General features: G+C 39.0%; 1 protein-coding gene across 2 annotated transcripts in view; it reads left to right on the forward strand.

The window, feature by feature from the left end:
• Positions 1–36: 36 nt before the first annotated feature.
• The window catches only part of NUP210L (nucleoporin 210 like), an 85,121-nt gene continuing 57,488 nt past the window's right edge, over positions 37–27,669 (forward strand). For both annotated transcript variants that reach the window (XM_089914630.1, XM_022559651.2), the window contains exons 1-10: positions 37–1,199; positions 2,712–2,848; positions 9,321–9,452; positions 10,328–10,421; positions 10,976–11,126; positions 12,959–13,091; positions 13,994–14,152; positions 18,669–18,737; positions 19,351–19,457; positions 20,114–20,254. In XM_089914630.1, the coding sequence (XP_089770756.1) occupies positions 1,003–1,199; positions 2,712–2,848; positions 9,321–9,452; positions 10,328–10,421; positions 10,976–11,126; positions 12,959–13,091; positions 13,994–14,152; positions 18,669–18,737; positions 19,351–19,457; positions 20,114–20,254 (1,320 nt within the window). In that variant the 5' untranslated portion in view covers positions 37–1,002. The remainder of the gene's footprint in view (positions 1,200–2,711; positions 2,849–9,320; positions 9,453–10,327; positions 10,422–10,975; positions 11,127–12,958; positions 13,092–13,993; positions 14,153–18,668; positions 18,738–19,350; positions 19,458–20,113; positions 20,255–27,669) is intronic.

Raw genomic sequence — 27,669 nt, forward strand, 5'->3', positions numbered from 1 at the left:
CAGACCTTTGTGGGTGGGAGCAACAGGATTTGATGTAGAGCACACATTTTGGAAGGTGACCAAAACTGGGGTCAGAACTCAGCTCTCAGATCCCTAGTTGTGTATTCTGATGTCAATCATTTAGTTTCATTATCTGTAAAATAAAGATAATATGTATTGTTAGGGTAAATGTGAAGATTAGAAATATTTATGTGCTGGACCTTAACACTGGCGTCTTCAGGGTGAGCTATACATTTCCTTTATAACTGTATTGATTCTTTCTTATAAATCTGGATTTATTAGGCTCTGCTCCCTAAACAACTTCAACAATATATGACACGGATTACGTACTCCTATACATTTGTGGTTTTAGTAAACCGTCCTGAGACAGGCTTCGAGCTGATACTCTGTTGGATATTTGGAGAAAACAAGTTAATTTAACAAGAGGTGCTCTCAGAGTATTTGCTTAACAGAGAGGCAGCGTGAGTGGATAGCTTTCTAAGCTGCCTGTGAGACACCAGTGTCTGGCATTTCCTGCACTCTGGCCTTGAGGCTGGACATGAAACGGACTTCCTAGTAAAAATGACAGCTTCCTTGACAAAGTCCAGCTGTTTTATACTAGAGACTGGAACATTTTTTCCGTTTATATGTATGGGCCGATGCTGACTGGAAATTATTGCCAAAAAAAGGGGGGGGCAGGGAGTTGCTCTAGGAGCCAAACGTAGTAGGCAACAGAAGGAGAAATTTAGCTGTGAGAGACTATTTTTTTAGACTGCTCTGCTTGTTCTTTACTATTAAAAAAATCTGCCACTCAATATTTAAGAAAGTAGCCCTTTAAGTGGGTAGCTGGGTATGTGCCTTAAAGTTTCCATAACGGCTTGCTGGAGCGCTTCATAAAAACATTCCCATAATTCCCCGCAGAACGAAGGCCCGCCTCCTGATGACGTCACGCCTGCGGATTGGCTGACGGTGGGGCTGAGGGCGCGGCTGTAGTTGAGCGGGAACCGAGAGCTGGCAGTTGCCATGAAGGCTGTTGGATCACCCTGGCCCCTAAGCGACGGGCTGTTCTGCTTGCCTCTGCAGCGCCTCCTGTTGCTGCTTCTCTTTTTGCTTGGAACCCTGGCCAACAAACTTAACGTGCCACAGGTGTTATTGCCCTTTGGCCGGGAGCCAGGCCGGGTTCCTTTCCTGCTGGAGGCGCAGCGGGGCTGCTACACTTGGTGAGGGGTGGAGGGTCACGAGGGTATGCACCCCCAGCGCCACCCAGGAAGAATGGGAGGGGTTCCTCAACCGAAGACGCCACAGGAATGCTTTGCGGTCACTCGGCCTGAAGAACCCCTTGCCCGTAGGGGCTGGGAGTGGGGTGTCAGTGGGAGTGCAGTGGCCAGCCCTTCTGAAGTGGCCTGTCCTCGTTGTGTGGGATGTCTTCAGCTTATGTGTGGGGCCTTATATGAGCAGTTAGGGTGTGAGACTGGCCTTCTTATTGTGTCTTGGAAGGGGTAGTCACTGTGTGAACAGCTGTCAGAGCGCAAGGAAGCCCTGTGTTGGAGGCCTCAGGCATTGATGGCTACCCAATGCGAAGAACTTTCAGTGTAAACAGCTAGAGAGGAAGTTCCCAAGGTGTGAGGAAATTTATTGAGGGGCTAGAGAGGCTTAGGTTGTGAGTTCTCTACAAACCAAATAAGGTGGGGTTTTCAGTGTAAAAACACAACTAATTATTGCATACTTAACTAAGCACTTTGCATGTGTTAACTCATTCGGTTTTTACAGTCTTATGAAGTATTATTATTCCCATTTTAAAGATGAATGAATTGAGGCATAGACACCATGAAGTATAAACTTCTTGTAATATGAGAAGATGTATTTTGGGTGGAGATGAGATCTGCCTGTAATATTATGTTTCCCCCCTTATATGAGAGTACTCTCAAAGTGTACACTCAACTTTGGGGTAATCAACTCTGGGGGGATGACTTTCTGACTGGGGGTGGAAAGACATGATTTTCTGGTGTGAGAGGACCCAAACATAGGTGATGTGGTTTCCTAAGGTGTGAGGGAACCTAACGGAAGTGGGTTCCAAAGTATCAGAGAGCTCATCCTAACTGGAGTAGATTTCCCTTTACCATCACTTAAGAGAAGCACTAAGGTTTGTCCAGAGTGTAAGAAGTTCACCTCACATTTTATGAGGAAGTACAAGGGAATCAGGCTTATATGATGGTCCAGTGTGATTTATTTCCTGACTGAGGATGATGGAAGGCATGAATCTAGCATTGAAAGCCATTCCTTCCATCCATCTAAAAATATTAATGATTTTTTAAATTGTATTTTGAGTTGGACTCACACCTCATAATTTGGGCAACATTTCCACCTTAGAAAGCAGCAGCCCAATTTCTAGGATCAGAGGAAATTCATTCCTCAGAGTGTGAGAAGCCAGGTCTCTCATTTTTGGAAAAACAACATCAATCCTATTTTTACATACTGAGGGAAGAAAGTAAAAATCTTATTTTAAATATTGAGGGAGGAATGTAACTTGGCACAAGGGATCAGTGGAAAATGTTCTGATCAGCCTCTCCCACTTAAATCTTGTGTCCCTAAGCAATGTTTCTATTTTAAAGAATCATTTAAATACACCTGGTAGTATGTAACATGGAAAAACTATAGGAATCTATGTTATACCAAAAGTTAATTTTAACCCACATTCTTATTTCATACTCTTAAGTATTTTATTCTGGCAGGCATTCCACCCATCATGATGCAGTAACTGTTGAGCCTTTATATGAAAATGGCACCTTATGTTCCCAAAAAGCTGTGCTCATTGCTGAATCTACCCAACCAATACGCCTCAGCAGTATTATTCTTGCTCGAGAGATAGGTATGTTGAGACAAAACACACTACGTAACAGTTCATCAAGGATAGAATAATCTGATATCTTTTATAGATGGTTAACAGAGATGGTGTTGGCTTCAAATGATAAGAGGTAGAAAAAAGGATTCCTGCAATTTTGACATCCTATTCTGTGATTTTTTTTCTTTTTTTTCTTTTTTTTCTTTTTTGGTACATCCAGCCCCTGGCATGGTGCCTGATACAGAGTGGAAACTGGTTGTTTGAATCAGTGGTGAAAGGAAGGAACTATTTATCAGAGCTAGCTTGGGTGTTAAGGTCTGAGGTTGGTCTTGAGTGAGGCAAAAGGCAGTATAAAAACTAGTACTTCTCAAAGTGTCATCTATGAATCTAGCATCTGCATCATAAGCATCACCTGGGAGCTTGTTAGAAATGTAAATTCTCAGGCCCCACCTTAGATCTGCTGTATCAGAATCTCTGGAGTGAACCCAGGGATCTGTATTTTGAACAAGCTCTCCAGGTGATTCTCATACAGACTAAAGTTTGGGAAGCACTGCACTAGTTTATTTTAGACCAGAGCAGCTTAAGAAATGCTATTTGTGGGACTTCCCTGGTGGCACAGTGGTTGGGAATCCGCCTGCCAATGCAGGGGACATAGGTTCAAGCCCTGCTCCGGGAAGATCCACACATGCTGCGGAGCAACTAAGCCCGTGGGCCACAACTACTGAGCCTGCGCTCTAGAGCCCGTGAGCCACGACTACTGGACCCGTGTGCCACAACTACTGAAGCCCACGCACCTAGAGCCTGTGCTCCGCAACAAGAGAAGCCACCACAATGAGAAGACCGTGCACCACAATGAAGAGTAGCTCCCGCTCGCCGCAACTAGAGAAAGCCCGCGTGCCACAACGAAGACCCAATGCAGCCAAAAAATAAATAAATTAATTTAATTAAATTAAATTTTAAAAAGAGAAATGCTATTTGTATCCAGAATCAGAGCAGGACTCTTTGTATCCCTGAGTTTCTGGCACTTGATATTGTCATATTGATAGGCCAGAAATATCTGCATGGCTTTTATTTTTATTTACTTATTTTTTTCATTTATTTATATTTGGCTGCATCGGGTCTTCATTGCTGTGCGTGGGCTTTCTCTAGTTGCGTCGAGCAGGGGCTACTCTTTGTTGCAGTGGGCAGGCTTCTCACTGTGGTGGCTTCTCTTGTTGCGGAACACAGGCTCTAGGCTCACGGTCTTCAGTAGTTTCAGCACGGGGGCTCAGTAGTTGTGGCGCACGGGCTTAGTTGCTCTGAGGCATGTGGCATCTTCCTGGACCAGGGATCGAACCCATGTCCCCTGCATTGGCAGGCGGATTCTCACCCACCTCGCCACCAGGGAAGTCCCAATGTATGGCTTTTAAATATTTTGATAAGTTATATATCTATACTATATTCTTAAAGAGAAATTCAAGATGTTTCGTATACCATATTTCTTATTATTGAAGATGCCATCTATTGTAAAGCTATTTTTAATGTACCACTATGAAAGAACAACATTGCCAACTAAACTATGCTTTTCTTCACTTAGAATTCTTACTTTATACCTACTGAAGAGCTCTTTGACTTAGATGGTTATTTTTATTATGTATCACTCTCATGCCTGATAAAAAGGAAAATATAAATAAAATTAACTGGATAAAATATTCCTAAGACAAATTTAGCATTTTGCCTCATCTGAATCACTTTTTGACTGGGAATCATCAGTGTCTCTGTTTATCCCCACAACATTGTCCTTTGTGCCATCAAGACTGTTAGTGACATAGCATTTCTTAAAAGAATCACTTAAAACCAAAACCACCTAAAAGGTATTAGTATTGGGCTCATGAGTTGGCTTTGCAATTATATAGAGCTGGTCTGTTTTTGTCTCCAGCTTTGAAAAGGTTCCTAGCACATCTGAGTCACCACCTTTCCCACCCTGTCTCTTTAACCATTTGGTTCCAAGAGAAAAAGAGTGCTCCACCATTGTTCACCATGTTTTCTTCCAACTACTAATACCCATTCTGCAAGTTTGATGTTAGCCCTTTTAAAGTTCTCATATGCATTCAATGACAACTATGTCATGACTTCTGCCTGGCTGACAATTCTAAGATGTCATCAGTTATAAAATCCCAATTTCAGAGATGTTAAAATGTCAAAAAAATGAGTGTCTTAGAGTCAATGAAATATGAGATCTCAAAGATGAGAATCTTTGAGGACCATATCATGCAGGGCAGCTACAATAGATAGAGAAGGATACCAAGGTCAGAAAAAAAGCATTGCTTTGGTCACATATGCTATTTTTAATGTAATTACTCTTAACTACATGAATTCATTCTGATATTGAAAGATTCATTCACACAATTGCTAGGGAAAATGTCAAATCTGGCTCTCAGCTTTGTTTCATCTGACTTGTAAATATTCCAAAGTTAAATATCTTTCAAATCAACTTTCCCAATTTTGCTATTAATACAATTGTGTACATAGGTGATGGAGACTCCCAGTAATGAATGGCAGTCTTGGTGTCCTACCAGGTGCATTCTCATCTGAATGGGAACTGGTACTGTGAAATGGGAGGTGGGGGAAGGGACGTTTTGAAAGGGAAGAGCATGCTTTAAGAGAAACTGTTCATTTGTTTGACAAATATTTATTGAATTGCCTACTACCTATAAGGCTTCTGTAAGGGTTAAAAGATTTAAGCACTCCATTGGTGTTTAGGTGCTTAGGGTTTTGATTATGATGTTTTTGGTGATAGTGTAGTAAAGAAAATTAGTGGTTATGACAGAGAAAATGGATAGAGGTGAGAGACAAGGTGGGCATATTCTATTTGGCAAGAGTGCCAGATTTCTTTTGATTTTTTGTTTGTTTTGTTTTGACTAGGTGTTACCTCCCTTCAGTAAAATCTTTACAGAATATAAAAGGTTATAAAAATATATATATATAAAAGTTTATATAGTTAAAAGTAAATCTCTAATCTCATTTCTCCAAGAGACAACCACTTTTCTGTATCCTTCCAGAGGTAGTCTATGAATATGTCTCTTTGTAGTGGGATATCTAGATTTTCAAACTTAGGTACAGGACAGGTAGAGGAGTTTGGAGATGAGGGTATAATTTTAGGTAAAAAAGCTCACATGGAGGATAAAGAAAGGGTTTGGACAACTGGATGATTTCGGTGGAGAGAGTAGAATGGGGTGATCCGTACGTTTGGCAGTGCTCAGCATGTGGTTAACGTTCAGTAAATACTTATTTGCTGCAGTGGGTTGTAATCATAAAATCAAGAGGAGTTGATTTGGAAGCTAGGATAAATATGAGAATCAGAGCAGAAATATTTGTTATTTCTGCTCCCTCTGTTTTGCCTCTGGCACTGCATCCCTTTGGTTCTCTCAGTCTTGGCTTCATTCTCTTATTTTTTTCTCCTTCCTTCTTCTTCCTGGATCACCTCTCCTCTTCTCTGCCTCATAAATTTTTCTTTATTACCTCATTACTGTATGAACCTGAAGTAATACGGACATGTAAATAAGAATATTCATTATATTATTTACTAAAGTTATTTGTTTCTTTTTATCTTTAAAAGCAGGTAAGTTAAATGTTTGGTATTTCTCCTAATCACTCTAAATTTACTTATAAATCATATAAGGTAATTTTTTTTTCTTTATGGTCAATGGCCCTATATTGAAAAGCTTTCTGCTACTGAAGTAGTCAGATGGATAGGCATTATGTACACAAGGTTTTTCATATTATTTATGTAAGGTCACAGCTGCTTCACATTTCTCCACAGAAGAATTTAATTTCACATTTAATTGATGCTATATTATCCAATGCCTGATTATCTAGTGTATATTATTTAAGCTCACCCTTCTTTCCTTCCTTTGCCATCCCTGTAAGATTTCCTTAATGGTATATTCTACTAACAGATTCTGTGAGATTTCAACTTCTCTTGGTTCTTGTCCATAGGTCTCATATCTTCGTCTTCAATTCTTTTAATTTCAGGTTCTGCTCTTCAGTTAAATTTTTTTTTAATTAAGTGATTATTTATTTTTGGCTGTGTGGGGTCTTCGTTGCTGCACACGGGCTTTCTCTAGTTGTGGTGAGAGGGAGCCACTCTTTGTTGCGGTGCGTGGACTTCTCATTGTGGTGGCTTCTCTTGTTGCAGAGCATGGGCTCTAGGCGCACGGGCTTCAGTAGTTGTGGCTCACAGGCTCTAGAGCACAGGCTCAGTAGTTGTGGCACACAGGCTTAGTTGCTCCTCAACATGTGGGATCTTCCCAGACCAGGGCTCAAACCCGTGTCCCTGCATTGGCAGGTGGATTCTTAACCACTGAGCCACCAGGGAAGTCCCTTCAGTTAAATGTTAGTCAAGTAGAAGATTAATTTAATTTTTAAAACATTTTATTTTAAAATAATTTTAGATTTACAGAAGAGATGCAAAGATAGTACAAAGATTTCCCATATACCCTTCACCCAGTCTCCCCTAATGTTCCACTAATGTCCTTTTTCTGCTCTAGGATTCACTCCAAGATACCACATTACTAAACTAAATTGTTATCTTACCTTAGTCTCCTCTGATCTGTGACAGTTTTTCTCAGCCTTTCTTTGTCTTTCATGACCTTGACACTTTTTTTGTTATAGATTTTTAGAAGGAAAACCTCAGAAGTGAAGAAGCCTTCTTATTGCATTATATCAGGGGGTACATGATATCAACATGACTTATCACTAGTGATTTTAACCTTGATCACTTGGTTAAGGTAATACCTATCAGGTTTATCCACTGTAAAATTACCATTTTTCTCTCTCCATATGCTGTTCATTAAAAATGATCACTAAGTTCAGTTCATTCAAAGGAAGAGAAATTAATCTTCACCTCCTGGAGGGAGGTGTGTCAAAGAATTTGTGGACATACATTAAATACCACCACAGTAACTAATAAATATTTGGGGGAGATACTTTGATACATCCTGTTTCTCTTTAAAGTTTCATCCACTAGTTTTTGCATTTATCTATGAATCTTGACTGTAGCAGTTATTACTGTAGAGTTCTAATTGTGATTTTCTCTTTCCCTCATTCCTTCCTCACTTATCTTTTTTTTAAACATCTTTATTTTATTTATTTATTTTGACTGTGTTGGATCTTTGTGGCGGCGCACAGGCTTCTGTCTAGTTGTGGCACGCGCGGGCTCTGGAGCGCGCAGGCTCAGTAGTTGCTGCGCACAGCCATAGTTGCCCCGCCGCGCGTGGGATCGTACTTCCCCGACCAGGGATCGAACCCGCGTGCTCTGCATTGGAAAGCGGATTCTTAACCACTGGACCACAACGGAAGTCCCCTTCCTCACTTTTTTTTTTTTTTTTTTTTTGGCTGTGTTGGGTCTTCGTTGCTGGGCGCGGGCTTTCTCTAGTTGCGGCGAGTAGGGGCTTCTCATTGCAGTGGCTTCTCTTGTTGTGGAGCACGGGCTCTAGGCACGCAGACTTCAGTAGTTGTGGCACTCAGGCTCTAGAGCGCAGGCTCAGTAGTTGTGGCGCACGGGCTTAGTTGCTCCGCGGGATGTGGGATCTTCCTGGACCAGGGCTCCAACCCGTGTCCCCTGCATTGGCAGGAGGATTCTTAACCACTGCGCCACCAGGGAAGCCCCTGATTCTCAGATTTTTTAATCTCACAGTCCAGAAAAAAAAAATGAAAGAAAGTGAGAGAGAAAAATTTATTGGCAGGCAGGACTGACATATGGTTGCCACCCTCTTACTTTCCTAAATAAATATATTTTAAAAATCTACTCTTACCATAATTTCATTAAAAAAATTTTTTTTAACACTTCAAAAGTAATATACAGGGACTTCCCTTGTGGCGCAGTGGTTAAGAATCCTCCTGCCAATGCAGGGGACACGGGTTGGAGCCCTGGCCTGGGAAGATCCCACGTGCCATGGAGCAGCTAAGCCCGTGTGCCACAACTACTGAGCCCACGTGCCACAACTACTGAAGCCTGCGTGCCTAGAGCCCGTGCTTGGCAGCAAGAGAAGCCACCGTGATGAGAAGCCCGCGCACAGCAGCGAAGAGTAGCACCGGCTCACCGCAACTAGAAAAAGCCCACAGGCAGCAGCAAAGACCCAACACAGCTAAAAATGAATAAATAAATAAATAAATAAAAATTTTAAAAAGTAATATAGAATGTAAGGATAAAGTATATTCCTTTGAAGTGAATATATTTAATTTTATTACTGTTTTAAAATTCTTATTTTTTCTCATTTTTCCATGGATGAATGAAAACATCATTATAGATCAGTATTTGGGAATCACTAGTCTAGTGTCTCTTTTTGTAAACAAATGCCTTTATATTTTGTTGCTATGCTGTTTTCTTCCACAGGTTGAAAGGAACTGTTACAACCTTTCCTTTTCTTAGTATTTAGAATAAGCTCCTGAGTGTATGAGACATTTAAAAGATTCATGACCTGTTGAACTAAATTCTCAGTTTTGGGGTTCATTGTAGTGACTGACCATGAACTGCGCTGTGATGTTAAGGTTGATGTGATAGACAGCATTGAAATTATATCTCGAACCCGGGAACTCTATGTAGATGATTCACCACTGGAACTGATGGTGAGGGCATTGGATGCTGAAGGTAAAGAATGTCAAAGGATTCAACAAAATTAAATAGAATAAACACCTTTGTGTTTAGCATTTGGAAACAGCAATTTGAGAGATAAAAGTAGATTGGAAATAATATTTATTTTCTCATATGAAGTTCATGTACATGAGGAATTAATAATTCTGAGTATGGTTTGATGTATTAGCTATATACTTTCATTAAAATTTCCTAATTAAAATCCAGATTCTGCCACTGAGTTTTAATGGTCCCTAGATCAACAATTAAGAACATTTTTCGGAATTTATTTTTAGCTCTGTTTTGATCAGTCTACTTTCCATAGGCCAGGAAAATTAAATGTAAACCTGTGAAAAAGTTTTATAATTTTAAGCTTATCTTTCTTGAGACTGATTTTACGTGCTTTTAATATACTATATTAATGTAATATGTAAAAAAAAAGAACATTTAAATGCATTGCTTCTTTCTTTGTAAACTAGTAAAGAGTGATTTTTTTAAATCTGAAAAATTAAGGTATTAGAAATATTCAACTCTAGTTTATATAAAAATTTTTATTGAAGGGATCAGGATTTAGAGATACCTGTCAACCCTGAGGTAGACTATAAGGTGGCCTTTATGTCGAAAGGAACAGAAAGAGTGCCATAATTTTGTCAACCAGAATTTAATCAGAGTCCTTTTCACTTTTAGAAGGCTTATACGACAACAGTACTTACATTGTTCGTGTAGGGGTCTTCCTGGTATTTGTGTTTTAATTCATTAATGATAGTGCTTCTATTTGTTAATGAAAGAAGCCTAAAAGTAATTTTCTAGTTAGGTTTCCCTTTCTTGTTAAAGATACCTGAATATTTTTGAATATGTGATTCTGTCTTGTCTGCTTTTGGCTTGCCCTACAGGAAATACTTTTAGTAGTTTGGCAGGGATGACGTTTGAGTGGAGCATTGCCCAGGATAATGAATCAGCAAGAGAAGAACTGTCTAGCAAAATTAGGTAACCTTGAAATCAAACATAACCATCTCACTTTGAAGGAGACATCTGCCTTTGGGTACCACATTGAACAGCAATCATTTGTGTGGGCTTTGATAATCTTTCTATCTGGAACTTTTTGGAACAAATAAATTTATCAGGGGGAAATGTCTTTGGTAGAATGACCTATGGCATGGATTTAGGTACCTTTATGATAGTTTAATTTGAGCCACTGCAGAGGAGTTTATGAGCTCAGGACTGTACAATTATTTGTCAGGTGTATCTTCTGCCAGTTTTATTGTTCAAGCTATCTATGCATGCCGAAATACAGTGAGTGGATAATAGTATGAAGTTTTGTCTTCAGTACCAAGTAATAGCTCTCAGACAATGCAAGTTTTAGTCCTACAACAGTTTTAGCCAGAAGCATATTAAGTACTTTTCTTCTATCTAGTCCAGGTGGAAATTTAAAACTTTTGACACTATATAGACATTGAAGAGATTATGTTTAAAGTCTCTCAGAGCCTTTTGGAAGAAGACTCATTAATTTACTAGAAACAATCCTTATTTTATCTCTTTAGGATTTTGAAATACTCTGAAGCAGAATATTCTCCCCCTGTGTATATAGCTGAGATAGAAAAGGAAGAGAAACAAGGAGATATGATTTTGGTGTCTGGGATTAGAACTGGTGCTGCTGTTGTAAAAGTTCGAATTTCTGAACCATTCTATAAGGTAAAATGTTTGTGCTATAAACTTTCATTTAATAGTCTTGCCTATGGAATATATAGTTTTTAAGTTTTTCTTAGTAGAAGCCTTCTAACCTGATATGATTTGGGCCAATTGAAAAAGTCATTTGAAATGGATAAACATTTTTTACAAACTTGTCTTCCTTAAACATGTTATTACCCAATTACAACTGACATTTTCTCTTAAAACATGTAACTGCATTTTATTCACCAATCCTTTGAAGTGTAGGTCCAAGAACTTTGGCTGTGAGTTCACTGGTTAGAAATATACATACTGGTTCTTGCATAAATTACAGCTTCTAGTTTCTTTTTTTTTCATTTTTCATTTTATTTTATGGTCAAGTGAAAAATTACACATTTGTGAAACAATTTGAATGCAGGATTCTATATTTTTCAAGGATTTTCCCCCAGTCTTTTACATTTCTCACCTACACCTAATTTGATAGCAGTACATTTTAGCAGCTTACCTTTAACTTCTTTTCAAAACATTTAAATTTTTATAGAAACAACTCTTTTCATGTAATTGTTTTTTAATGTAATTATAATTAAAAGTGCAACTGACATAAACAGGGTTGGGAAAAACAAATGTCATTTTGGTAAGCGTTTAATTCAAGTGGCAGGAAGGTGTGTGGACATCTAGAGAGCAGCCTATTAACCTTGTATTGGGTAAGCCTTCACAAGAATCAATACGTTCAACAAGGGATATAGAGTAACTTAATCTAATTCAGTTCACTGGAAGTTGGTTAAAAGAGTTTCCATGGGGCTTCCCTGCTGGCGCAGTGGTTGAGAGTCCGCCTGCCGATGCAGGGGACATGGGTTTGTGCCCTGGTCCGGGAAGATCCCACATGCCATGGAGCGGCTGGGTCCGTGAGCCATGGCCGCTGTGCCTGCGCTCCGCAATGGGAGAGGCCACAACAGTGAGAGGCCCGCGTACCGCAAAAAAAAACCAAAAAGAGTTTCCATGGCATACCGTTAAGTCTTACCTTTTTCCATTTTAGCGTAGTGCCTTTTTATTTACCTACTCTTCTCCTTTAGAAAGCTTGTCATTTTCTATTCTTTGTTTGAGTGATTTAGAAAGTTAATATAGTATTAATATTCATGATCACTTTTTTTAAACATCCTTATTGGAGTATAATTGCTTTACAATGGTGTGTTAGTTTCTGCTTTATAACATAGTGAATCAGTTATGCATATACATATGTTCCAATATCTCTTCCCTCTTGCGTCTCCCTCCCTCCCATCCTCCCTATCCCACCCCTCTAGGTGGTCACAAAGCACCGAGCTGACATGATCACTTTTTAAAAATTAATTAATTTATTTGTTTCTGGCTGTGTTTGGTCTTTGTTGCTGCGCACGGGGGCTACTCTTCCTTGCAGTGCTGCAAGCGGGGGCTACTCTTCCTTGCAGTGCTCGGGCTTCTCATCGCGGTGGCTTCTCTTGTTGCGGAGCACAGGCTCTAGGTGCGCAGGCTCTAGGTGCGAGGGCTTCAGTAGTTGTGGCTCGTGGGCTCTAGAGCACAGACTCAGTAGTTGTGGCACACAGGTTTAGTTACTCCACAGCATGTGGCATCTTCCCAGACCACGGCTCGAACCCATGTCCCCTGCATTGGCAGGCAGATTCTTAACTGCTGTGCCACCAGGGAAGTCCCATGATCACTTTTTAAGGCTAACTGAAATTATGATCTGTGATTAAGAAAGCATTTTTTAAATCTTGATAAAATATTTTAGAAGAAACTTATTAAAAGTAAACTTTAATGAGGAAGATGACCTTGAGAATTTTGCCTATGGAAACTTTGTGTTTTTTTCCTTCTTCCTTTAGAAAGTGGCAGCAGCATTGATACGTCTGCTTGTTTTGGAGAATATATTTCTTATACCATCCCATGATATTTATCTCTTAGTAGGAGCATATATTAAATATCGAGTTGCAAAAATGGTTCAGGGAAGAATGACAGGTAAATATCTTATCTTTTCCTAAGACTAACATTTCCCAAATCCTTTCTGCTGACAAGAGAAGCAACTCCACATTATGTATGCAAAATACTTCTTTCTGTCTTTAGATTTTGTGATAAAGTACAGTTTACCCTTGAACAACATGGGTTTGAATTGTGCAGGTCCACTTATACACGGATTTTCTTCAATAAATACTACAGTACTACACGATGCGTGGTTGGCTGAGTGCATGAGTGCAGAACTGGGGTTACGGAGGGTTGACTAATATGCGGATTTTCAACTGCATGGTGATCAGGGAGTGGGGGGTGGTGTCAGTTCCTCTAACCCCTGCATTGTTCAAAGATCAGCTATATCCCTTAATTGCTGTACTTGAGCTAATACTGAGCAGAGATAGTCTCCATGTCTTAAACAGGCTAATGCTGCTTAGCTTCAGTGCCCATAGACATCTGAATTGTCTATTAAAACAACAACCAAAAGTTTACTAGCTTTTAGAGGGCAAGTGAAGAAACTTTACCAGAAGGGACTTGAATGATCTTTGCAAAAGGTGCTTATTGAGAAACTCAGTTCATTAACTAAAAAACTTAATACTCTATTGACCCCCAAAATCCCACTGAATTTATAAAGTGTGCATTTGCTCCATTAACATTAGTCCTTTACTTACTTTAGTGAGGATCCCTCCTCCTACTCTCAGTTCACTGAGTTTTAAGAATATAAGCAATACCAACAATAAACTCATATAGTATTCTCCTCAAAATGGCTACATGTAGAAATTCATCGTAGTGAGGGAAATTAAAAGCAGATTGTACTCTTATTTAGACCTGCTTCCTCTTATAATCCAACAATACACCATTGTCCGTTGGAATGGCTGCCCTGGTTACATTTATGTATCTTTCATGTCTTACAGAGGTGAAATTTCCCCTGGAACATTATACACTGGAATTGCAAAACCACAGAGTTTCATGTAATATGTCTCTTCCTGGGAAAGTGGCTTTACTGGATGAGAAAACAGCCATGGTGACTGCTGTCCAACTGGGCCATGCTAACCTTGTCTTTATCCATAAAAGTATCCTTTTGCTCAAGTTTTCTCTGCCAATCTATATTTCCTTGAGCATGCTATACATGTTCCTTGGTAAAATAATTAGTTAAGCATGATTATAATACTACTACATTTATTTTCTATAGGTTCTATTTTTAACAAAGCACTATAAATTATTTTTGTCATAATTTCTAACAAAGGGTAGGTACAGAAGAGTAGTTGGAACTTGGAATCTGTTGACTTCAGAGCTTATGTGCAACCTCAATCAAATTATAAATAGGAGACTGGGGAAAACAGTTTGGAGGAACTTGTGTAAATGTTATTTAATTTGTTCTTTCCTATTTTCACATGAATAATTGAGAAAAGATGGTATTGTCTGAAGTGGCTGCTTAATTAATATTTGTTAAATTGAGAGTAATTTTTTAAAATTCACTGAACTTGGGCTTCCCTGGTGGCGCAGTGGTTAAGAATCCGCCTGCCAATGCAGGGGACACAGGTTTGAGCCCTGGTCCAGGAAGATCCCACATGCCGTGGAGCAACTAAGCCTGGGCGCCACATCTACTGAGCCTGCTCTCTAGAGCCCGCAAGCCACAACTACTGAGCCCGTGTGCCACAACTACTGAAGCCCGCGTGCCTAAAGCCCGTGCTCCACAGCAAGAGAAGCCACCGCAATGAGAAGCCCGCGCACCGCAACAAAAAGCAGCCCCCGCTCGACACAACTATAGAAAGCCCACGTGCAGCAATGAAGACCCAGTGCAGCCAAAAATAAATAAATAAATAAAATTTTAAAAAATTCACTAAACCTGCTCTGTAAGATTGAACAAAGAGAGATACATAGAGCTCTACTATAGTCAATGAAAACAAAACAGTATAAAGATTAAAATTCTCAGAAAACTGAAATTTTCAGGAAATTCATAAAATTCTCAGTGTTTGATATTGAAATATTTCCTATTTTTGAATCTTTGAATCTCAAATAACTTAATTTATTCAGCAAATATCTATTATATTTCTACTATATGTTCAACATTGCTCTAAGTGCTAAGCATACAGACTATTTTACTCAGGGTAGTTAGGGAAATCCTCTCTGATAAAGCCACATCAGAGCAATGAACCATACAGATATCTGGGTGAAAGAGCTCCAGGAAGAGGAAATAGCAATTGCAAAGGTTCTGAAGCAGAAGCATGTTTGGCATGTTTACAGAAGAGCAAGGAAGACACTGCTGCTGAGTGCAGAGAATAAGGGGAAAGTAGTAGAAGAGGTAATAGAGTACGAGAGGGAGTAATTATGTAGGGCTTAGTAGGCTTAACTCTGAGTAAGAACCTATCAGTCTTGAAAGGTACAGTATTTCTTGTAGAATAGTATTTGTTAATTAGCTGATTATATTATTTGTCTAAAACACTCAGGAGAGGTTTGGTTCAAAGTTGTTTCTTCTCTAGTCATTTTAAGGTGCCTAGGACATTTGTGAACAAATACAATAGTACCTACAAAGTAAACTAAGACATTTGATATCTACTGAGCCCCAGCTGTGTGTCAGGCACTACCCTGAATTCCCCAGGCAGACTTACCATGATTTTTTTTTCATATTCTCAGTTCATATCGTTATTTATTTCAAAGTAGTAACTATTAAAATATACTACATTTATCTCTTGACATGGATGGTGACTATTCATAGTTTGTTCCAGCACCTGCCTTAGGGTGGCTGGTGGTACCGTTGTTCATAGAGATGGGTAATATAAAAGAAGGAGCAGGTTTAAGGGAAAAGGAAACTAGTTTAGTTTTTCACATGTTAACTTGAAGTATCTGTGGGATAGACATCCAAGCAGAAATGCATCTGGAGGAGAAGGATTCAAGATGAAGACAGATATTTGAAAGTTATCAGTTTATAGCCAGGTGATAGTTGAAGCTGTTGTTGTAGACAAAATCACCTAGGGAGAATATACAGAGTGAGAGGAGAAGAGAGCTGAAGACAGAACTGTGGAATACTAGCTTGTAAGGTTCATATGGAAGAGGAGGGACTTTAAGGAGGCCCAGAAAGAATGTTTAAAAAGTAGTAGGAGGGGACTTCCCTGGTGGCGCAGTGGTTAAGAATCTGCCTGCCAATGCAGGGGACACAGGTTGGAGCCCTGGTCCCGGAAGATCCCACATGCCACGGAACAACTGAGCCTGTGCTCTAGAGCCTGAGAGCCACAACTGCTGAGCCCGCAAGCCACAACTACTGAAGCCCGCATGCTCTGGAGCTCACATGCCGCAACTACTGAGCCCGTGTGCTGCAACTACTGAAGCCCACACACCTAGAGCCCATGCTCCACAACGAAGAGTAGCCCCTGCTCACCACAACTAGAGAAAAGCCCACGTGCAACAACAAAGACCCAGCGCAGCCAAAAATAAAAATTAAAAACAAAAATTAACAACAACAAAAAAAGTAGTAGGAAGGGGACTTCCCTAGTGGCGCAGTGGATAAGACTCCATGCTCCCACTGCAGGGGGCCCAGGTTCGATCTCTGGTCAGGGAATTAGATCCCACATGCATGCCGCAAGTAAGAGTTTGCATGCCACAACTAATGAGCCGCCTGCCACAACTAAGACCCAGCACAACCAAATAAATAAATAAAATATAAAAAGTAGTAGGAGGGATTTCTCTGGCGGTCCAGTGGTTAAGACTTCACCTTCCAGTGCAGGGGGTATGGGTTCTATCCCTGGTCGGGGAGCTAAGATCCCACGTGCCTCGCAGACAAAAATCCAAAACATAAAACAGAAGCAATATTGTAACAAATTCAATAAAGAGTTTAAAAATGTTCCACATCAAAAAAATCTTAAAAAAAAAAAAGTAGTAGGAAAACCAGGAGAGAGGTTTCATGATAACCAAGTGAGGAATTTACAAAGAGAATGTTCCTCAGGTGAAATAGGCAGAGATAAAGACTAAGATAAAGACTGAAAGACTGTAGTAACCAGTAAGTCTTGGATCACTTTTTCAATAAAAACAGCTTGGCTTTAAAAAGGAGGCAAAAAGGTAGAACTTTGAAAAAGGCATGAGAACTTTTTTAAGTTAAGAGAAACTTGAATATGTCTATAAGTTAAACAGAGAGATGGCAGAGATATGGAAGAAAAGAAGGCCAGCTGATGGAGTAAGATTTCTGAGGGGCAAGAGAAAAAGAGATTCAGAACAGATGGAAGGATTAGGTGAAAGGAAGATATCTTATTCTGATAATGGAGGAATGAACTGGTGTAGAGACCTATCGAGATCCGTTTCCTTGTCTGTAAAAGCGAAAGGAATGATGTACTCCTGAATTCCTTCTAGCTTTTATATTTTATGAATACAGTACGTAATCAAAACCAAACCTAGATTGGCACAGAGTTGCCTACAGTGTTTAAAAGATTTGCTCTAATGAATAGATAAAAAGTAATTTTAATTATCATATCAATTGTATGTATATTAGTAGCTCATTTGGAGTACTGGGACAGCTTTAAAAGTTTGATCCCTGAAATAGATTAAATATTTTGCTTTCATTATCACTATAGATAATGTAGTGCTAAACTATAGCCTAGTGCATGACTGAATTAATAGAACTTCTAAATTAGTGTACTTTGAAATAATGAGTGTTTTCCATTAAGTCGTTTCAGAAGTATATTTCTCAGAGCAGAAATAATTTCTTCTTAGCTTTTGGATGTAGTATATTTTTGAGAGGAAAATATGTTACTAATTAGATTGTGTATAGGCTAACAGAATAAATTTTTATTTCTGCTAAAATTTTTTAAAAATATTTACTTCTTTGGCTACGTCGGGTCTTAGTTGTGGAGGGCGGGCTCTTTGTTGCAGCGGAGGGGCTCCAGAGCGCATGGGCTCAGTAGTTGCGGCGACCTAGGCTTAGTTGCCCCGCGGCATGTGGGATCTTAGTTCCCCGACCAGGGCTCGAACCCGAGTCCCCTGAATTGGAAGGTGGATTCTTAACCACTGGACCACCAGGGAAGTCCCCTGCTAAAATTTAACGAAAGGGAATAATGGGTAGTATGATGTGTGACCTAGAAGTATCTTTGGTGGCAAAGAGAAAACATTTTGGTATTAAAGGATTGCCACAGATAAGAGAAAATCAACTAGTGATTTTTAAAACTGTCTGCAGAGCCCAAGGCAAGTTGCTGGGCTGGATGGCAAGTCATGCCTCTCCCTCCCTCTCCATCCACCACTGACCATTTCTTTAGCCAGGGCAATGCCACTTTGTCCTGCTTTCCATAATGGGCTCCTATGTAAGAATTTTGCAGGAGGAAAGAGTTCCACAGCTAAATGAATATTAAAAACATGGAGCATGATCTTTTTTCTCTCATTTCATCTTCCTCATATTTGAAATTCAAGAATACCTGATTCCTGTGATTGCTGAGCCCTCAGATTTTTCTCAGAATATACACATTTAAGTTTTGCTTTCCAGTGGATAATAAAAGATAGAACTTTTATTTGCTTTCATTTGTGGGCTTATTTATTTATTTTTGATAACTCATATTTCTCTTTTCACCCAACTAGCTCATAAAATTTCCTTAAGCAAAAATTAAGATGTCCATATGCGATCTTTGTCTGGACTCCCAAGTTGCACCATATATGTTGTAGAGCCTGGATTTCTAGGTATTTTTAGATAATAATTTTCAGAAAGCTGAATAGCTTAAAGTATTTCACTGAAATGAGTGCATTAAAGACTAGAGTGCTTCATTTTGAGACTTAACTAATTTCAAATTCAACCTTACTTGACATGTTTTCTCACATTGTTTCGGTTAAATGCTATCTGCAAGAGTAAAGCATCTTGAGACATTGTTATAAAACATGAAGCTCCATGTAATACAACGTTGGGTTAGAAAAAGAGACTTTATACAAGGAAAAAAGAAACCTAGTGTCCTTAAGCCATATGAAACAATGAATCTGACTGAAATCAACTGAAATCTTGCCTGACATATCAGAAATGAGCAAAATTGTGGGTTTGGGGGTGGAGTGGCATTTGTATACAGATATAAGTGAGAGTGTTTCCTTTATACCTGAGATGAGCTAAGTTAAGCCAGGATCTTTGGAACCCCAAATTATTATACAATTTTATAGAGGCAACTAAAGGATCTACTTTGGAAACCATCTCCATCTATTATTGAGTTTTGCTCTTTAAATGGCTTTTTAAAAGTTTGTATTTTTAAATTCATTGTAGAAAAATGTTGGCCTCTTCTAATATTTTTGTTTCTTGATTTGTGTACAGGTTTCACAGTCCAACCTGGAGACCGTTGGAGTCTAGAGGTGGGGCAGGTGTATGTTATTACAGTAGAAGTATTTGATAAAAGCAGCACAAAAGTCTATATTTCAGATGTGAGTCTCTCTTTTGTATTTTTCTAGCCCCTTTAAGGATAACTCCTTGAGTGGGAAATCTTTTTGGCTAGGAAGACTTTTTTTCTTTTGCTTCCAGATTTTACCTTTGAAAATGCAAGTTACTACTTTATTATTATTAAATAGTTCTATCCTTGAGGAATGCTAAACCAGAAGTAAAAGATATAACCTGGTTAGAATTATAGAAGAGAGATGAAGTTGACACCAATGATAACACTTTGGAGGGGATCCTCATTTTACAACTTCATTTCAGAGATGGTCACCAGAGTTTTATAGTGGTGAGAGTAATAGTGTGACCATTAAAGGTGAAGTGTTGTAGTCACTCTCCAGTGTCCTTTTTTTTTTCCGCTGAGAACTGTCAATTTATGGAATAGCACAGATTACACTAAAATTTATATAAGCTTCGACTCTTCCTATTTTTGATTACTTGCCATTAATGGATCTTTCAAAAACTAGTACCATTTTAAAATGACATCTTTCCAACTTAGAATTTGGTGAGGGAGAGCAAAGATTTTGTTTTTGTTTCTTTAACCCCCAGAATGCATAACCACACTTTTTTTTTTAATGCTTTGGGATTAAGATGGCTTTAGGGAAAAAGCACGTCTTCAGGTTTGTGTTGACTTTGGGCTGATTTTCAGAATCTCAGGATTATGTACCAATTCCCAAGAGAGTATTTTGAAGAGCAGCTGACTACTGTGAATGGATCTTACAATGTAGTGAAAGCCCTGAAACATGGTGTGGTCATGATAAATGCATCCCTGACTTCCATCATTTACCAGGTAGGAATTAAAAGGATGGTCTTTGAATCCTGAGAACACTGACGAGACTTGCCTGACTTGTTGATTTGCAAGCACATATATGGCATATCCCACCTTTATCTTTCACAAAATAAACTAATAAACAGTACACTTAGTAGTTTATACCTCTACAAATTTTCTGTTCCAATTTCTGTTAATGCATATATCTGCATTTGTGGTCATTGTGTATGTATGTCATTTGAGGGTCCTTTAAAAATTATTTCAGGGCTTCCGTGGTGGCGCAGTGGTTGAGAGTCTGCCTGCCGATGCCGGGGACACGGGTTCGTGCCCCGGTCCGGGAAGATCCCACATGCTGCGGAGCGGCTGGTCCCGTGAGCCATGGCCGCTAAGCCTGCGTGTCCGGAGCCTGTGCTCCGCAGCAAGAGAGGCCACAACAGTGAGAGGCCCGCGTACTGCAAAAAAAAAAAAAAATATATATATATATATATATATATATATATTATTTCATATGCACGTTTCCTTGTGTCATCAGGTCCACATAGGAGTACTTTCTATTCTAAAAATCCAAAGGGTTAATATGCCAATTGTTCAACCATGCCACCAACTTTGAACTTTTGCATTTTTAACAGTTTTTTTACTTTGTAAATGGCATAACTGTGTATCTTCGTATAACTTTTATTCCTTTTGGTTAATTTTCTTATGGTATAATAACAGAAATGGAGTTACGAGGTAAAGGGATAAGGAATGAATCTGTTTCTAATGCGTCTAAAATGTGTAAGTATCTGATTTTTAAATGTCTGTCCAATTTGTTTCCCTCTCCCAAACCTACTTTTTCTCCAGTGATCCTTTTGCCCAGCTGTTTAAGACAAAATCCCAAGAGTCACCCTTGACTCTGCCTTCTCCTTCACCTTCTACATTCAGTACATTATTGAATGCCATGTCAGTTCTTCTAAATGTCTCTCAAACCCATTTCTTACTAGGTGAAGAAGACATTGCGGTCTTTCACCTAGACTTTCACAGTAGCTTCTAAACTGATATTCCGACCTCCAATATTGTCCGTGGCTAGAATGATATTCCAAAAACTACAAAAATTATTATGTATTTACTATTTAAATTCCTTTGGTGGCTTCCCATTGATTTTACAGTAAAGTTTAAACTTCTTAATGTAGTTTTATAGGACCCTCGATGACAGAGATCACAATCTGGTGGCCTGCAGACTATCTTGGTTTGTAATCTTGTTTTTTATTTAGGTGTGTAAGTTTCTTTTTAATTGGGAAATTTCAAATAAAATCCAAGTTTCTGATTCTCTAGATTATATGAAAATCTGACAGTGATTAGCTGGAAGAGATAGTGGCTACAACATTTAGACTATACTTTTCAGCCTGCTGTGTTTCCTGCCATTCCCTGTTATTTTATATTCAGCTTAATAAACCTGTTTATAATATCTACCTGATACCTGTAGGCATTTGAGTTTGTGACTCTATATGATTGGCCCCTGACAACTTCTCCAACCTCAGGTCTTGTCACGCTTCCTCTCTTATGTTTCAGCCATACTGAACTTTCAGTTTCTAAAAAATGTCTCTTTTTGCCTCTATTTTATTTTCATTTTTTATAAACAAATATAATTCCTTTTGACTACAGCCCTTTCTCCCTACTCAATGCACAGGGCTAGCTTAACGTTGGTTCCTCAGGCATGTTTTCACCTTTCATATGTTCTTAGAGCTCCCTGAACTTCTCAGATCAAAATATTCATCGTAGTTTATTGTTATTATTTGCTTCTTTCATCAGATTATAAACTTTGAGGGCAAAGATTATGCCTACTGTATTCACAGCTGTTGCCCTAACATCTGAGTGACTAAACATACAGTTGATACAAATAAGTATTTGTTAAATGAATGAATGGTGTTTGGATTAGTTATGGTCAGGTATAGATCTATATTCAGTATTAAAATATATCCAGTTTTTTAACAATATTTAATACACAGTGATTTTTAAAATCCATTGTTATGGTATTTCTGGCAGTTTGACTCTATTCTACAATTATTCTTCAATCCCACCAATCCTGCTTTTAAAAAATGTTATGTTTTAAAATCTGAGCTCACCCTTACTCCTTTATTTATTTATTTATTTATTTATGGCTGTGTTGGGTCTTCGTTTTTGCACGTGGGCTTTTCTCTCTAGTTGTAGTGAGCGGGGGCTACTCTTCGTTGAGGTGCGTGAGCTTCTCATTGCGGTGGCTTCTCTTGTTGCACAGCACGGGCTCTAGGCACGCGGGCTTCAATACTTGTGGCACATAGGCTCAGTAGTTGTGGCTCTTGGGCTCTAGAGCACAGGCTCAGTAGTTGTGGCACACAGGCTTAGTTGCCCTGCAGCATGTGGGATCTTCCCGGACCAGGGATCAAACCCGTGTCCCCTGCATTGGCAGGTGGATTCTCAACCACTGTGCCACCAGGGAAGCCCTGTAGATCACTTTTGAGAGTGTTGCAATCTTAACAATATTAGGTCTTCCAATACGTGAACATGGGATGTCTTTCCATTTATTCAGATTGTCTTTAATTTATTTAAGCAATATTTTGTAGTCTTCAGTGTACAAGTCCTACACCTCCTTGGTTGAATTTATTCCTAAGTAGTTTATTCTTTTTTGATGATATTGTAATGAATTTTTTTCTTAATTTACCTTTCTAGTTTGTTTATTGCTAATGTATAGAAGTACAACTGATATTTATGTGTTGATCTGCTATGCTGCAACTTTGCTAAATTAATTTATTAGCTCTAGTATTTTTCCTGCATTCTATAGGATCTTTCATATATAAGATCATATCACCTGCAAATAGTGATGATTTTGCTCCTCCCTTTCCCATTTTGATACCTTTTATTTCATTTTCCTGCCTAATTTCTCTGGCTAGAACTTATACTACAATATTGAATAAAAGTGGCAATAGTGGGCATCCTTGTCTTGTTCTTGATCTTAGGGCAAAAACTGTCATTCTTTCACCATTGAGTATGATGTTAGCTGTGGAGTTTTCATATGTGGCCTTTATCATATCGAAGAAGTTCTTTTCCACTCCTGGTTGTTGAGTGTTTTTACTGTGAAAGGGCGTTGGATTTTTCTCAAATGTCTTTAAGCATATTTTTTTCTTTCATCCTATTAGTTGGTATATTACATTGACTGACGTTTATATATCATACTGCTTTTGAATTCCTGGGAAAAATCCCACTTGGTCATGGTGTACAATCCTGTTAACATGCTGCTGGATTTGGTTTGCCATTGTTTTCTTCAGGAGTTTTGTATTTATATTCTTAAAGTATACTGGTCTGTAGTTTTCTTTTTTTGTGATGTCTTTGATTTTGGTATCAGGGCAAATGCTGGCCTCTTAGAATGAGTTAGGAAGAGTTCCCTCCTTTTTCTTTTTTTCTTCATCATCTTGTTCTTCTTTTTTCTTTTTTTTAAAGGTTTGAGAAGCATTGTTGTTAATTCTTCTTTAAATGTTTGTGAAACTTTACAACCGGGGCTTCCCTGGTGGCGTAGTGGTTGAGAAACCTCCTGCCGATGCAGGGGACACGGGTTCGTGCCCCGGTCCAGGAAGATCCCACATGCTGCGGAGCGGCTGGTCCCGTGAGCCATGGCCGCTGAGCCTGCGTGTCCGGAGCCTGTGCTCCGCAACGGGAGAGGCCACAACAGTGAGAGGCCCGCGTACCGCAAAAAAAAAAAAAAAAAAGAAAGAAAATTTACAACCGAAGCCATCTAGGTCTGGGCTTTTCTTTGCTGGAAAATTTTTGATTACCGATTCAATCTCTTTGCTTGCTATAGGTCTGGTCAAATTTTCTACTTCTACTGGGTCAGTTTTTTATTGTTTTTTTTTGGTACGCGGGCCTCTCACTGCTGTGGCCTCTCCCGCTGCGGAGCACAGGCTCCGGACGCGCAGGCTCAGTGGCCACGGCTCACGGGCCTAGCCGCTCCGCGGCATGTGGGATCTTCCCGGACCGGGGCACGAACCTGTGTCCCCTGCATCGGCAGGCGGACTCTCAACCACTGTGCCACCAGGGAAGCCCTGGGTCAGTTTTTTTAATTGATGTGCTTCTAGGAATTTGTCCATTTGATCTAGGTTGTCTAATTTGTTGGTGGACAATTGTTCATAGTATTCTCTTAGAATCCTTTTTATTTCTGTAAAGTTGGTAGTAATGTCCCCACTTTCATTTCTGATTTTAGTAATTTGAGTATTCTCTCTTTTTTTTCTTAGTCACTCTAGCTAAACTCAATTTTGTTGATCGTTTTGAACAACCAAATTTTGGTTTTGTTGATTTTGTGTACTGATTTTCTACTCTCAGTTTTTTAAATCACTGCTCTAAAAAAAAAATCTTTATTATGTCCTTCCTTGTGCTAGTTTTACGTTTAGTTTGCTCTTCCTTTTCTAGTTCCTTTAGCTATACAGTCAGATTATTGATTTGAGATTTTTCTTCTTTTTTTGGTCACACTGTGCCCAGCTTACAGGATCTTAGTTCCCCGACCAGGGATTGAACCCAGGCCACGGCAGTGAAAGCACCAAGTCCTAACTACTGGACCTCCAGGGGACTCTGTCTTCTTTTTTAATACACATGTTTACAACTATAAGTTTTCCTCTGAGCATTGCTTTCACTGCATCCTGTAAGTTTTGGCATGTTGTATTTTTGTTTTCCTTCATCTCAGAATTTCCTAATGTTCCTTATGATTTCTGCTTTGACCCACTGGTTGTTTAGAGGGTTGTTTAATTTCCACATATTTGTGAATTGTCTAGTTTTCCCCATGTGAATTCTAGTTTTAGTCCATTTTGGTTGAAGAAGATACTTCATATGATTTCAGTGTTTTTAAATTTATTGAGACTTGTTTTGTGGCTTAACACATGGCCTATCCTGGAGAACGTTCCACGTGCACTTGAGAAGAATGAGCATTTTGTTGTTTTGGGGTGGACTATTCTGTATATGTCTGCTAGGTCTAGTTGGTGTATAGTGTTGGCCAAGTCCTCCATTTCCATATTGATCTTTTGTTCTGGTTGTCCTATCCATTATTGAAACTGAGGTATTAAAATTCAACTATTGTAAAACTGTCTGTTTCTCCCTTCAGTTTTGTCCATTTTTGCTTCATTTTGTGGGGGGGCTCTTTTGTTAGGTAGGTATATGTTTATAATTGTTATATCGTCTTGATGAATTGACCCTTTTATCAATTTATAATGACATTTGTCTCTTGTAACAATTTTTTAAAATCTATTTTGTTTGACATTAATATAGACTGCTCCCCCAACTCTCTTTTGGTAATTATTTGCATGGAATATATTTTTCCCTTCTTTCACTTTCATTCATGAATCTAACATGAATCTCTTATAGATAGCATATAATTGGATCATGTTCTTCTTTATCCATTCTGTCAATCTCTGCCTTTTAATTGGAGAGTTTAATTTATTTACATTTAAAATAGTTACTGATAAGGAAAGACTTCTGCTATTTTGGTATTTGTTTCTATGTGACTTTTTTTGGTAATTTCTTCTATTACTGACTTCTTTTGTGTTTAATTGATTTTTGTAGGTTCATGTCTTTTATCAAATTTGAGACTTTTTTTTTTAATGTTGAGCCTTCTTTTAATTTATTTTTTATTTTTGGCTGAGTTGGGTCTTCGTTTCTATGCAAGGGCTTTCTCTAGTTGTGGCAAGCGGGGGCCACTCTTCATCGTGGTGTGCGGGCCTCTCACTGTCGTGGCCTCTCTTGTTGCGGAGCACAGGCTCCAGACGCACAGGCTCAGTAGTTGTGGCTCACGGGCCCAGTTGCTCCGCGGCATGTGGGATCTTCCCAGACCAGGGCTCGAACCCGTGTCCCCTGCATTAGCAGGCAGACTCTCAACCACTGCGCCACCAGGGAAGCCCAAATTTGAGACATTTTCATCATTATTTCTTCAAATATTCTTTCTGCACCTTTCTTTCCCTACTTCTGGGACTCCTGTTTTGTATATATTGATTTACTTGATGTGCTCCACTGGTCTTTAAGGCTTGGTTATTTTTCTTCATTATTTTTTCTTTTTGCTACTCTGAATAACTTCAATGGACCTCTCTTCAAGTTTGCTGATTCTTTCTTCTGCCAGCTCAAATCTGCTGTGAAGGTCTTCTAGTGAAGTTTTCAATTCAGTTATTGTACTTTTAGCTTCAGAATATCTGTTTGATTCCTTTTTTATAATTTCTATCTCTTCATCGATATTCTCTATTTGGTGAAACATCATTCTTCTGGAGTGATGTCCATTGTTTCCTTTAGCTCTTCAATTTAAAATCTTTGTTTAGTAAGTCCAATATCTGTGTTTCCTCAGAGACCGATTGTGTTAATTTCTTTTTTTTCTATGAATGGGCCATATTTTCTTGTTTCTTTGCATACCTTATAATTTTTTTGTTGTTGAAAAGCTAACATTTTGATATTACAGTGGACCCTTGAACAACATAGGTTTGAATTGCACAGTTCCACTTATACATTTTTTCACTTTTAATACATACTACAATACAACATAATCCATGGTTGGTCTGCAAATATGATACCATGGATATGGAGGGCTGACTGTAAAATTATACATGGATTTTGACTGCACAGAGGGTTGGCACTCCTAAACCCCACATTGTTCAAAGGTCAACTGTATAATGTGGTAACTTTGGAAATCACATTCTTCCCTTTCCTCAGGGTGTGTTGTTATTGCTTGATGTGGGTTGTAGTTGCTTGTATGTTTAGTGAGTTTTCTAAACTATTTGTTGAAGATTGTGTTATTTGTCATCTGTAGTATAAAATTTCAATTCCTTTAGCTTGTAGGCAGTGGTTTGACAAATAATTTCTTTAATGCCTTAAGTCACCTTTTTCTTGGGGCTTCCCTGGTGGTGCTGTGGTTAAGAATCTGCCTGCTAATGCAAGGGACGTGGGTTTGAGCCCTGGTCCGGGAAGATCCCACATGCTGCAGAGCAACTAAGCCCATGTGCCACAGCTACTGAGCCTGAGCTCTGGAGCCCGCAAGCCACAACTACTGAGCCCATGTGCCACAACTACTGAAGCCCACACACCTAGAGCCCGTGCTCTACAACAAGAGAAGCCACCATAATGAGAAGCCCGCGCACTGCAGTGAAGAGTAGCCCCTGCTCCCTGCAACTAGAGAAAGCCTGCGTGCAGCAACGGAGACCCAACTCAGCCAAAAATAAATAATTAATTAATTAATTTAAAAAAAAAATGAATAAAAAGTCACCTTTTTCTTGATTCGGCATACATTTGGTTGCTGTAAACCTTTGAGTATTTTTGAGTATTTTCCAAAGTTAATTCTGACTTTTTTTTTTTTTTTTTTTTTTTTTTGCATTTCTATGGAGGGACAGGTTCTTGGAGTTCCCTACTTTGACACTTTTGCAGACATCTCCCTCCTGCTGGTATTTTTTATTAGGATTTAT

This window comes from Delphinapterus leucas, chromosome 1, assembly GCF_059928025.1.
Source record: "Delphinapterus leucas isolate spDelLeu-1000000601 "Yukka" chromosome 1, BTC_Dleu_Yukka2, whole genome shotgun sequence".
NCBI lineage: Eukaryota > Metazoa > Chordata > Mammalia > Artiodactyla > Monodontidae > Delphinapterus > Delphinapterus leucas.